Below are 14,448 nucleotides of genomic sequence, written 5' to 3' on the forward strand. Positions count from 1 at the left end.
TACCGCCCCCTGAAACATTCCGTCCCGTCCCCCCAGGGGGCGTTAACACCCACGTTGGGAATCACTCTGATCTATCCCAAAAGAAAATATATTTTCTCACCCCCACACACAGCCTTCAGCTGAGAAAATCATCAAGAGATGACGCCACCGTATGCTATTTCGTTCGATCGAGCTACCAATGTTTGTCTGATTACATCCAGGTTCAAGGTCGGCGCGATAAAGTAAATAATAGTCAAGGCTGTGAGAGAACGATGCGATCCGGAAAATAAATGAATGAATGCAACAGAGGGAATTGTGCCGGCAGCTGATAATAATATCCGTCATTTCTAATAGTTCAAAGTATAAGAAAGAAAAAAACATGCTGCATCATTGGCCTATATATGAGGGAATGTGTTGCAGCTTGCGCTATCTCTCTCCGGTCTAGACATTAAAAAAAAAAAACAACACGATGTTGCGAAGATTTTCGGTTCTCCATTATAAATTGCTCAAATGCGTCAATATCCGTCTGTGCGTGGCTCATGCACATACTCACGATGGGATCATCCGAGAAGCTCATCCGTACCGAATTGATAGGCTCGTCAACCACCAAAAACAATCCGTTATACTTCCCGTGAGTATCAATTTCATTTCCTAATATGATTCCAGTTATTTCATATTGCGATGGATCTGTAACTTGATGCGTTCCTAGTGTGGTTAATTAATGATTTCGAGTTACATACGTGTCTTTTAACTCTTTCACCACTGGCGGTACTTTAACGCAATGGTTCTCATCCTGCGGCCAGCTGGCCCACTTACGGTCTTGTGATATTCTAAGGGGGGACCCGCGGGTGAGAAACAGATGACGGGGGAGCCACGAGAAGTCATAAGAGAGCTGTGAAGAGATATAAAACTTTCAAGGGAAATATGATGGGGAAAATATGCTGCTTTCAGAATCCTGTAGAGAACCCGGGTCATCTTAACTTATGGGCTCCATGTGGAGATGACCTGGACGCTCATATCGATGGGGGGGGGGGGAGTCTATAGACTGAGATCTGGTAGTGAGTTCCAAACATAAGCATATAAGCTGCTACTTCCGAGTAATTATGGGGAATCCGGTGCCGTAACTAGAGCCATTCCTGTGCCCCGTGCAAGAAATTGTATTTAGGCCCTTTCTGGCCCATTTAGACTCATTATGCCCCCTTCCAAGTGGGCCCTGTGCGGGTGCACCTGTTGCATAGTTACGGCATTGATGGGATCCCATGACATCAATTTGCCTCTAGGTCCCCCGATGTTGAGACGGCCCATGCGTAACACACCCCCCCCCCCCCACCAACAAGAAGAAAGCTTACTGAGAGAGTGAGCTCTACTCCAGGGTAGGTGTGAAACCCAAAGTGATGCGTCGGGAGGTTCGATCGGTCTTGTAGGTTCATTTTGGACATACCGTATTTTGTCCAACTGCGTTTTCCTTGTACGTAATTCGGCTGTAGGAAGGGATGATCATCCCCTATTTTCTGAATCCGTGCCTGACCCAGGCCCATTATGCCCCGAGAGACCGATCGATCTTATTTATAATTATTTTTTTCATTGTAAATTTAGTTTTGGTTAAATTCAATTGGAGGTGGATAAAGACTGGGGAGCCACGAAATGAAAATATGGTGAGGGGGTGGGGCACAGGCTGGAAAAAGTTTGAAAAACACTGCTTTTGAAGTATAGAGGCTGTGTATAACTACCCTACGATTACAACATTACAGTACAAGTGTGTGAGAACTGGTTTTTAAATACAAGTGAAACCTCGCTACAACGATACTCGGTATAACGATACATATTTTTTCAAATATTGTTTGGAATTGCCTATATAGTGTCATGTTGAACTCCTCACAATACAACGATAACCGCGATAGATCCCTCTACAACGATATTTTTTATCCCTGGTGTACTGTTCGGTTTTACCTTAAAGCTCGGGTCAATATGACCCGACTAGTTTGTTCTAACTTTAATGCTTGTTTGTTATTGAAAAACAACCGAGAACTTCAACCCTTCATAACAGTTATACATAAATCCAACGTATTTTTAATTTGTTCATTAAAATTGGACTATTAATGGCGTTAACTAATTGCAATTCGAGTTACCTTTTATTTTTTTGTAGATAATAAAAATGCCGTATGAACTGCTACTGAACCACACGGACCCAACCCCCTTTTATATGTGGGAGAGCATGACATCTCGTGCAGTCAGACCCCGGTATAACGTAACTCCTGGAGACAGAATAGAAATGGACGATAGAAAATAGAAAAGAAGACGACTAAAAACAAGTAATACATGTCATTTGTACAAAAAGAACTAGATTTTTAAAAACTGACCTTATAAGTGAGATGACGATAAAGGTGGTAGACATTCTACCGAGTTCTTGCTGTGTAATGTTTGCGTATTAAAAACAAGTAATGTTTGTGTGGGTTTTTGCATGAAGTACTGCTTGAACAACAATGACTTTTGTTTTCAACACGCGAACATCACGCAGTAAGAATTCGGTATAATGTCTAGTACCTTTAATGTCACCTCTCTTATAAGGTCAGCTTTTAAAAGGTTAGTTCTCCTTGTACAAATAGCATGTTTGGTCTTGTTTTTAGTTGCCTTGCTTGTGAAGTCGGTCTCCAGTAGTGACGTTATATCGGGTCTGACTATAATATGCACGAAATGTCATGCTCCCCCGACCTATGAAGCGGGGTGGGTGATAGGCCTTCGGCCCAGTAATGAATCGTCTGTTTTTTAAAGTTTTTACCCCGATATGTTTACTGTGTACGAATTCGGCTCTATGATATTTTGGCTATGAAAATTGTTATAATACCCTAAAAAAAATTGTAAAATATACCCTAAAAAAAATTGTAAAATATACCCTATAAATATATACATATATGTACTGTATATACCCTATAAAATTCTAAAAATACCCTAGATCTTTTTATCGATTTCGAAGGCAGCAATTCCTACATGTTAACTAATTTCCTGTCCACTGTACAATTTTCGCTAGAAATAATACAGGATACAGTTATCTATTCGATTTTACCTCCAAATATTTAGAGTTGCAGCTGATGCAATCTCTGTGTGCTGTGCCTTATTTCACGGCATTTTTATCAAAGCAGCCACTTGAGAGATAACGCAAAGCACTTGGAGCGACATTTTGCTGAAACCTGTAACTTTCACGTCATATTTTTATCATTTGCTCCTCCGCGAAGTATTGAAATTTTAACTGAAACTTTTTCCCATTATATTTATCGCACAAATCAGTATTTGAAACATTATTTCCTGATTCACTGATCGTATGATCTTCAAGTTCAGACATAGATTCTCCGCTGTATCCGATTCTTTCAAATTAGTCCATTTTACCTTTATTTTTGCATCGGCGAGAGCTTCGAATTGCATGAAGAAATAGCTATTTAAGGAACGTGAATAAATGTTATAGGTTGTGCGTGTGTGGGAACAAAGTTCTTGCCAGAAATGATAGGTCGCGCCAGACGAGCTGCCGTAGTCGTGTTTACAGTCTAATTTGAATAATCGCGATCGTATTGGAAACCTTAAAGTGTGTTCTAGTAGTACGCAACATTTTTGTTCATTGTTTGCAACTTTTAGGTGTAATACGGGACGCATAAAATGTCTGTTGAAAATTCTAAAATTCGTCACATCATTTGGGTACACTGGAAATCCAAACTCCACGGCTGCAACCACGATAAATTCCGTCTTACTAGAGTCCACTGCAAGTGCCAGAACAGTAGGAGATACTGTTTCTACTATGGACATTCCCCTCGACGACCCAGCTGGAAATTGCCCGGTGGTAGGGCAAAAAAGGTCGCCATACGCACACTGACGCGCACACAAGATAGTCATATCGTCCGTCTGGTGGAATCACCGTGGCAATAATCTTCTGTGACTTTCTTCCGAAAAGGTATTTCTTGCTGCTTTTTTTTTTCTCAGTACCTTCTTTCTCCAAGCAATAAATTTCTGGCAAGAACTTTGTTCCCCCACCTAATATTATTTTATAGCATATAAATATATAGAAGAAAAAAACCTGGTTTTGTTAGTTTGGTTGAATGAATAGCATGTTAGTTCAAAAATTATGCTCAAATGAATAAGTGAAAAAATAATGAGTCACCCGTGTGTGACATTAACTAACATTCAATTGAATTGAGCTCGAAAATCGCTATTATAGCAATAAACAATGTCCATTAGCCCAGTGGCTCTCAACCTTCGGAAGCCCGTAGCCCGGTTGAGTATTTTATTTTTGAGTGGAAGGTCCGGTCATTAACAGAACCAATGGAAAGTAAATGTAAACGATATGTGTGTGTGAATTACGCACGGTCCGGTTTGATTGATACCAGAGCCCGGCTTGTGAGAATCACTGCACTAGCCGGACGATTGAAGTTAAAATTCGAGAATAAACGGGTACTAAATTTCAGCCTAAAATGTTCAAGTTATCATAACAAAGCGCCTTAGACACCCTTAAGAATGTAGGTATTTTCTTTTAATTTTGATGTTTTATTGACCGGTTGATTTTTCATTGCAAAGTTCAAAATTGTCCCAGGTATAGGAGCTTGACCGTACCGGGATAATTCATTCCTTATGTAATGAATAAATTTTTGGGAAAAAGAAGTCGCTAAACCTTTTCAAAACGCCACTAATTTTTTAAAGAAGTAGACTTTTTCCCGATTTTCAGCGGGTGTAAAGTAAGGGGTATGAGGAAAAGTGTTCCATTGAGAAAAATCAACTTTACGAAATATCTGTTGTTATCAATGCTAAAATAAGAGGCTGTTAAGGAGACGAGATATCTCGTCAATATATATGCCACTTAGAAAGAGGTGGTTAATATTAAGCGTTGCTGATTTATGTATCCTTCCAGGGTGTGGAGAGAATCAGAGCTTCTCAGCTGATTGACGATCCACAAACTACTGTGCATAAAGTACCAGGTGAAAACATATCGGTGGTGTATGATGTTCTTCAGTGTGGCCTAAAAACGACAAGTAATGAATTTTTATAGAAAGTGATACCTATATTTTATTATCTACACTGTTCCTTGATGATATCGTCCCCCCCCCCCCCCGCTCTTCATGTCAGAGACCATGAATGTGCAAATTTTCACTTTTTTTTGGATTTATCAGCTGATTGCATCACTTACTTTGTTATCTAAGTTTATCCAGAAACGCGAATATGTTTCCCCTCTTCTTGAAAAATGTGTTACGAAGCATTTTAGGAAAATTACATATATAGAGTAACATGGGTAAAGTAAACATTCAAACATCAATTCCTAATTTTTTGAAATTGGCACATTCATGTTTCCGGCATGGGTGGGGGGGAAACATTCTTCAAATATTTTTGCCTATTAGTCGTTTAGCAAATCAAACTAGTTATATTTGTGGGTGAGTTATTAGGCCGGTCGTCCACTGGAAACGACAACATGCGGCAAGCTACGCCAGCGACAACAGCCGACATGGAGTCCAACGACATAGCGACCTTACACGCTACTTAGTTCGCGACTGCACTCCATGCGGATGGGTGTGTTCGTTTAATAATCGTGAGAAAATATTGGAAAAACTATGATTTTTGAGAATTTATTGATGTTCATACTTAATTGAGTGTCTCGTACAAACTTGGAGACAGAGAAAGAAAAAATTAGAACTGGGAAAAACACCAAAAAACTTTCGAATAGCAATGATTCCTGAGTCTCAACAATGATTTTTGGAATGTTTACTTTGGTTATCGTGGTCCCATAATAATGCGTTTCAGACATGTAATTTGGTACGATCTAGCATTTCTAGCCAGGTAGAGCCTCAAACATTTCACTTTTCCTGGAGGACCACGATGCTCTTTATCCGAGGAATTCTGAAATTATATCATTCATAAATTCTGAATTTTCAATTCTGGAATTATTTTTTTCATCACCTGTGAATTTCCATCAATTCTGAAATTATTTATTTCATCGATTCTGAGATTATTTATTTCATCGATTCTGAGATTATTTATTTCATCGATTCTGAGATTATTTATTTCATCGATTCTGAGATTATTTATTTCATCGATTCTGAGATTATTTATTTCATCGATTCTGAGATTATTTCTTTCATCGATTCTGAGATTATTTCTTTCATCGATTTCTGAAATTATTGCTTTTATCGGGGTGCCGATGATGATGCGGAAAACAGAGATGAGCAGCGCGCGAACGTATTAAATATTTTATTGCAAAATAGGACATCATAATTAAGTGTTAAGGAAAAAATCATGCATATCGAAATTGAGAGCGAATTGACGCATTAAGCGATCATTAACTTTCAAACGGCTTTGTGCGAAGGCCCCACTTAGCTGTAACAAGGAAAAACTACTCGCTCAATTACACATGCTAAATTGGCTCATCGGGCCAAAACATGCTTTTTACAAATAATAATTTTCTGAAATTATATTGCTTTCATAAATTCTGAATTTTCATTAATTTTGAACTTATTTCTTATTAGTTTTCCATCAATGATTAGTATTTATTATTTCCTTCATTGGTTTCGATCTCAATTTCAAATTTACATGAATTTTGTTATTATGTTCATATTTGTGTATAGACATTTTTCAATATTCCTGTGCATTCTGTAATAACAATGTACCTTTTTAGGTGCCAACTTCTCTTTATAGAAATACTGTACGCAAAATCATGGCTCACAAGAGGATCCCAAAAATGTCATGGTCCCAGTACTGGCCACCAAAATCGTTAAGTCGCCCCCTTCCCGAAACCAATATCACAGCAAACGGATCAATAACTGGATCGTAAAGTGAATTTTTACGACCTATCTCAGGAGTCCCCCCCCCCCAGTGACCCAAGTTTCTGTCGCGACCCATAGGTTAAGAACCCGGACTCTGAGGATTCCGTATGGCCTTGCATATTATCAATTTCATGTACGGACGTAAAGTTTGAGTGATGTTTTACTAGAGCCACCATAAGTAGCACATCTCTGATTGGAAATTTTTGTTTTCTATAGATGATGGAGATTGCTTGGGAGTTAAAACAGACTTACCTGGAGAGTACAAGTGGTTGAAATACAGTCAGGTGATGATTCTTATAACAACAGTTGATATTATGAAATGCATGAAATATTTTTAAAAAACGTATTTGTACCACACACACTTCATGAAAGTCTTCATGAAGGTGGTGGAAAAAAGTTGAAGGACAACCAAAAAACCGCCACGTCTTGAAAACTCGTGCTTCTAGATGCATGAAAATTTTCTGAACAGCTATATACGTATACAAGGATGGCGTCACTCTCCGCTACCATACGAAGGTTTTTACAACTGGCTGTTGCGAAGATATAGTTTGCAAAGAGAAAATTCGACTGCCCCTGCGGGGAATCGAACCCACGTCTTTTCACTTTACTAGAACGCACTAGACTACAGAGGCACCGAATCTCTCAATAAGATTAATAATATTCAGAGATAGAATTGATATATATACACTGCAGAACCAAAAAAAGTGGTACACCTGCCTAATATCGTGTAGGGCCCCCGCGAGCACGCAGAAGTGCCGCAACACAACGTGGCATGGACTCGACTAATGTCTGAAGTAGTGCTGGAGGTAACTGACACCATGAATCCTGCAGGGCTGTCCATAAATCCGTAGGAGTAAGAGGGGGTGGAGATCTCTTCTGAACAGCACGTTGCAAGGCATCCCAGATATGTTCAATAATGTACATGTCTGGGGATTTAGGTGGCCAGTGAAGTGTCTAAAGTCAGAAGAGTGTTCCTGGAGCCACTTTGTAGCAATTCTGGACGTGTGGGGTGTCGCATTGTCCTGCTGAAATTGTCCAAGTCCGTCGGAATGTACAATGGACATGAATGGGTGCAGGCGATCAGACAGGATGCTTACGTACCTGTCACCTCCCAGAGTCGTATCAGGGGTCCCATATCACGCCAACTGCACACGCCCCATACCATCACAGAGCCTCCACCAGCTTGAACAGTCCCCTGTTGTAGGGACATGTAGGGTCCATGGATTCATCAGGTTGTCTCCATACCCGTACACGTCCATCAGCTCGAAGCAATTGGAACCGAGACTCGTCAGACCAGGCAACGTGTTTCCAGTCCTCAACAGTCCAATGTCGGTGTTGTCGGGCCCAGGCGAGGCGTAAAGCTTTGTGTCGTGCAGTCATCAAGAGTACACGAGTGGGCCTTCGGCTCCGAAAGCCCATATCGATGATGTTTCGTTGAATGGTTCGCACGCTGACACTTGTTGATGACCCAGCATTGAAATCTGTAGCAATTTGCGGAAGGGTTGCACGTCTGTCCCGTTTAATGATTCTCGTCAGTCGTCGTTGGTCCCGTTCATGCATGATCTTTTTCCGGCCGCAGCGATGTCGTCGATTTAATTTTTTACCGGATTCACGGTACACTCGTGAAATGGTCGTACGTGAAAATCCAAATTTCATCGCTACCTCGGAGATGCTATGTCCCATCTCTCGTGCGCCGACTATAACACCCCGTTCAAAATCACTTAAACCTCGATAATCTGCAATTGTAGCAGCAGTAACCGATCTAACAACTATGCCAGACACTTGTGTTATATAGGCATTGCCGACCGAAGCGCCATACTCTGATTGGTTACATATCTCTGCATACGCATGCCTGTACCAGTTTTTTTGGCTCTTCAGTTTATGATAATATTGATATATCAATATGATACATCAATATTATCATATTGAAATCTATCATAATATTGATGTATCAATATGATAGATTTCAATATGATAATATTGAGAGATTCGGTGGCTCTGTAGTCTAGTGGTCTAGAGCGTTCACCCGGAAAGTGAAAGGACGTGGGTTCGATTCCCTGCAGGGGCAGTTGAATTTTCTCTTTCCAAAATATATCTTCGCAACAGCCAGTTGTTGAAACCTCCGTACAGCTACACGTGCATTCATACTACAAGTGCATTTTCTACTGAAAATAATTTTGATGGGTGCTGCGCATTTTCAGAGTAAAGTTGTTTAAATTATAATAAAACTGGGGGGGGGGGGGACCTGGAAAAAAGTTTAAGGACACGCGTTTTCCGACTTCGGGAAAAGAAATTCCAATTCTTCGCAAACCTCCTCCTTACAAAACAGCGCAGATAAAAGCGACGGGAATTGGCCAAAAAAACTTTCAATGCTAAGTGGGATGAGACAACACTAACTAGAGCAGCCGGTGTCGGATGAGGACGTTTCCTTTTATGAGAAGCAATTTAGATTGACTCGATAGCAATAAATATCACTGAATTTTGCAATGATAGAGAGCCATATTTTGGAAATATAGGCGTATCCAAGACGGAGAGTTTCGACGGAATTCATATTTTCTGGGGCAGCTCTCATTATTCTTAGCTCGTTTACTTTTTATTACGTTTGGTTTTGTTTCAACGGGATAATGCTCCTATACATGTTTCGAAGTCTAATTTGGGGCCAATTCACTGGAGCCCCTCGACTGGTGATTGAGAAGTCCTTTTCTTAGTCCTATAGAGCACTTGTGCGCAATTTCGACTCATGAAGCGCATAGAAATGGTGCACGGTACGAAACAATCATAATCTTATTGCAGTGATCAAACAAGCTTAAAAGACGGTTACACAACAATAAATTTATGGGTTATCTCTATCAATGGACATCCCGAAAAAATTATAAATGTAATGGGGAAAAAATTTTTCTCTTTTGATTGAAATAATTTTTTTGCGCATAATTTTGTAATTGTGTGTTCATATATTTTTTCCAGGTTTTGACCTTTCCTATAATTTAATTTTTTTTTCCTGAGAGAAGCAGCCAGTAAATTATTTTTAACTGAACAAGTTTAGTTTCAATTTTAGTTATTTCTCGGAAATTTCCACACATCTACGAGCACAAGTTTTCAAAATATGAAAGTTTTTCGGTTGTCCTTAAACTTTTTTTCCACCTTTTTTCCTCTTCGACAAGGTAATTCAACGAGCGCAAGATGTTGGATCCGGGCTGATACATTTAGGTCTAGAACCGAAGAAGGATACTCTTGTAGGAGTCATCGCGACCAACAGACTGGAGGTGCGTAACAATGATTACAATTTACAGTAAATACTTAAATATCTGGGACAACCAAAACGTTCAAGGAAGTAGACCTTTTTCGGATATTATGCTGAGGTGAACTCGGAAAGAAGAGCCATCTGATCTCCGCCGGGAATCGAACTCGGGTTCTCTTGCCCAAACCGGGCAAGTCCCTACCATATACACCACTGGAGACACGACCGGCGGAAGCCAGATGACTCTTCTTCCCGAGTTTGACATTCTTCTCTATGCTATGCTAAAGCATTTTCCTTCATGTATTGGGCCGAGGAAAAGCCGTCTCGCTCTTTCAATCAAAATAATATTTTACGTATTTTAATTCAAAGAATAGGTTATAGGGAATACGTGAGATTGGTTACCATAAAATTATTTGTGAGCTAATTTTGTTAAATTTATGTAAAATTTCGAAAAATTGGACAAACAAATATTTGGCAATGTTCGGTTCTTTATTAACTTCGTATTCCCTTATTTTAGCCCTTTTTAAAGCTCTACGAAAATATCTATTCATATCTAAAATGGCTTTAGCCTCCGCTATTGTAAGAAATTCCGCTAAATTAATTTTCAATATAACTTGCATTTATTTTGCAAATAATGTACAGGTGCGCATTTCATTACTTTGAGGGAAAATATCGTATAGTCCACTTGTGAAAAAGTTCATTCATTGATAATTAAATTATAAGAAATGTAAAAAGGTTTGTGTCACGTTTTTGAATAGAAAACAATGGCAGTTTTTCCGTTCACATCTACGTTATATAGAGAAGAATCTGGGAGAACATCATAAATCTGTTCGTAAAAAAGACAAAAATTAGATTAATTTTTTTTTAAGTATTTATTTCTATTCCGACTTCTCAGAAAAAATAATCGGCAGATAAGACCCAGCGGTTTATAATCCGCCCTGCAGAGAAAGTTCGAAGATTTTAAACGTATAGTATGCAGGAAATTATGATTTGCAGTATTATTCTTTATACTTTTATCGAAGTTGTTCCCAAAGTGTGGGTCGCGATCCCCTGGGGGTTGTCAATGAACTGGGGGATGGGTCACGAGAGATTTTTCGCAATAAATACATCCAAATAAATTTATTTTTAATTTAAAAATGTCAAACTCTAAAATGTCTTTACTCAGCTGAGCTAATTACCATGTATCATACAATGTAATATTATCAAATTCTACTTGTACAATAATCAATACATAAAGTTAATATTATATAGGGTGACTCAGAGAATCACCCGATTTTCCAAATTGTGAATTTCTGAAAAATTAAAAATACTGAATGATATGTAGTATATGCAAATATCAGGGGAGAAAATGTCTAAGTGTCTTTATAATAAATTTTTGTTAATGTCCGATTCCAAGCGTAGAATCATTTTCAAACCGGTCGATTCTGTCTTAATCACCCTGTACACGAAAATCAAAACGCGAGCACCTCCCTACACTTCCATCTTGCATAAGAAAAACCAAGTACATCAAAAAACAATAAATTAGTGACCGGTGGTGTGCATGTTTATTCGCTATCTGACTCCTTAACTGAAATGATTCTTCTTAAAAATGGGCTACTCTGAAGGTTAATTACTTCAAATTTATTAACGATTGTAAATGTTGGAAAACTAAAATAACATATTAGACATTAAATATTACTAGCCTCATAACGCAAACAGAAATTTGGGGCTTACAACGGATAGATAAGGTTGTGCGAAGGAAATCATTAGAACATAGCAACGATTAGTTTATATAGAGTTTTGGTGGCACGAGTGGCGAAATTCCGCCACAAATATTTACATATTTTCAAAAAAAAACAATATCGTTAAAAGTCAATTTTTGCCTACTTGAAACCGAAACAAGCGTTCCGAAAAGTGCTTTTGGGATAGGATTTACTAAGGAAAACAAAAAATACCCCGGAAAACAGTGACATATGGTCAGCGCATATGTAAGGGGTCGTCAGAAATGAAACTTCAGATCGTCAATGAATTGTCATCAGAAATTTTTTTGCCTTTCGAAATTTGAACATTTTCTCCTTATGTTTCAGTACAACCTTACAATCTGGGGATGTGCTGGATATTCCTTCGTCATCGTTCCAATATTTGGGAGCATTGGGACAGAAAATATATGCAGTATTATAGCCGAAGGTATAATCATTATATTCATTTTGATTTCATCAGGAAATAGCCTAACAACAGAGATGAGTCGTTTTATCCATCTCTGCCTATATCTATACACAAACTAAATAAATTTATCAATAACAAATTTGAAATATTATATATATTTGAATTTTTTAAACAAATTTGAAAAAAGAATTTAATTTTTTTTTTATTTAACAAATTAAGAAAAAGATTATTAAAATACTTTCAAAGAAATTTAACAAATTAAGAAAAAAGATTATTTAAACTTTTTAAATCAAATTGAAAAAAAGAATTAAAAATTTTTTAAGATAAAAAAAAGAATTATTTAAAAAAAACTTGAAATTTAAAAAGTTTGAGAGAAATTTGAAAAAATAACATTTTTAAATTAAAAAAAAAACCAATTTAAACACTCAATTTTTTTTTTCCAATTTTCAAAAAGTTTCGTATTTTTTTGGAAAATATAAACTCCTTTTTTAGAGACAACTACTTTGCATTAATTTGAGGTGATATCACATAAACCCTATAAAATTACTTATGATTTAGATATTGTAGTTCATAAAAATTTAGATATTGTAGTTCATAAAAATTTAGATATTGTAGTTCATAAAAATTTAGATATTGTAGTTCATAAAAATTTAGATATTGTAGTTCATAAAAATTTAGATATTGTAGTTCATAAAAATTTAGATATTGTAGTTCATAAAAATTTAGATATTGTAGTTCATAAAAATTTAGATATTGTAGTTCATAATCGCTTAAAAAAAAATAATACTTTTCTACTAGGAAAACTTAAATTTGTGATATCAAATGATGCCAAGAACCTGATGTCCATCTTGATCTCGGTAAATCGCTTTCCTTGCTTAAATACTTTGGTGTCTATGGATCAAATCCCTGATGAAGCCTTGAAAATAGCGAAACAGAACGGGATAAGAATTCTGACGTTCGATGAATTAGAAGTAATTATTTTTCAATATATTTATCTGAAAATATTACTTAACATTTGTCTTCATATTGTTTTTCTTTTTAATTTTTAAAAATTTTTGACTCCTGAAATTCTTGAAATGTCTCCATGATACCGTAAATTCGAATAAAAAAATCCGGATTATTAGCTAATTTTTATATATATAGTATATTTAAAATTATTTTTCGAATCATAATTATTTTTCAAGAAGGATAATGTTTTTCCCGCCTAAATCAACTTTTCCATTGTCATAATCAATCATAAATAATCCGTGTGAAAATTGTAAAATTACTAATAAACGCTTTTTGACATACATACAAAATGTATTTATTATTATTGCAGAGAAATGGAAAAATGAACAGGAAAAATCCGATAGTAAGTAGTTTTTTTAATATAAATTTCCATTGTGTTCCCCAAAAAAATGTTTGTTACTCCCAAATCCCGAACTTGGCCAATTCGCGACGAGACCGGCCAGTTCGCGAAGTGGCCAGTGATCCCTCGCCAAAGTACGATAACAAAGACATGATTCGGGATCGTCAACTTGGCGTATTTTTTCGTGATAATTATGTTCGCGTTTGTTGTGGCGACCCATCGAACCACAGTCACTATGCGGTAATCATTTTTTTTTCTGCAAAATTTGGCAGGAAAAACTGTTTGTGCAATTATTTTTATATTTTTTTTCTAAAAATATTCACTTTTTTTCCTCTCGTCACATGGAGCTAATCCAATACAGATACTATACATGGCCATGCATCACCACATTGGCGATTTAAAAAATAATTAATTTGTCTCCTAACGGGGCAGTCTTACATCAGCACATCGAGCTTTAGTCAGGGATCTCCAGCCACTTTTCGAAATAGCCGACAAAAGTCCGAATCATTTCTGCAATTCAGACTTTGGCCAATTCGCATAGTGGCCGGCCCCGTCGTGAATTGGCAGCAATTCGAGCTTTGGCAGTGGCATGTACACATACATATCATCACCATGTATGTATAAAACGATGTGTTGCCACGAGAAACTTTTAGTATGATTTTCATGGATGTGTGCCACATGGACGGACATAGTTCCCTTGGGAGATCATACCTTTGTATTCAGTTGTATGTAGTTTATGTGCTCTGTTGTTTTTGTGTTATGTCTTTGTATTGTAATTACACGTGTGGGAAAAATAATTATAAATTGTTTTTCTGTCAAAATATTGCTGCGAGATAATTTTGGGAATAAAATTATATTGAACGCGCAGGAATGTAATTACCAGAGCGCTTACCAGATTATATGCTGGTTTTATCAAACCCGATATAAAGAGTAATTTGCAGCTT

At 37.3% G+C, this 14,448-nt stretch overlaps 1 protein-coding gene across 1 annotated transcript in view; it reads left to right on the forward strand.

Moving 5' to 3' along the window:
- Positions 1-218: 218 nt before the first annotated feature.
- Positions 219-14,448, forward strand: part of LOC149087879 (long-chain-fatty-acid--CoA ligase 5-like) — a 42,307-nt gene continuing 28,077 nt past the window's right edge. Inside the window, exons 1-7 of the mRNA XM_089242262.1 lie at positions 219-610; positions 4,871-4,991; positions 6,990-7,057; positions 9,935-10,036; positions 12,078-12,177; positions 12,955-13,127; positions 13,475-13,507. Of these exons, the coding sequence (XP_089098388.1) occupies positions 449-610; positions 4,871-4,991; positions 6,990-7,057; positions 9,935-10,036; positions 12,078-12,177; positions 12,955-13,127; positions 13,475-13,507 (759 nt within the window). The 5' untranslated portion in view covers positions 219-448. The remainder of the gene's footprint in view (positions 611-4,870; positions 4,992-6,989; positions 7,058-9,934; positions 10,037-12,077; positions 12,178-12,954; positions 13,128-13,474; positions 13,508-14,448) is intronic.

Source organism: Pholcus phalangioides, unplaced genomic scaffold (genome assembly GCF_987345545.1).
Source record: "Pholcus phalangioides strain wild (caught in Gottingen) unplaced genomic scaffold, Ppha-v1.0 ptg000003l_1, whole genome shotgun sequence".
Classification (NCBI taxonomy): Eukaryota; Metazoa; Arthropoda; class Arachnida; order Araneae; family Pholcidae; genus Pholcus; species Pholcus phalangioides.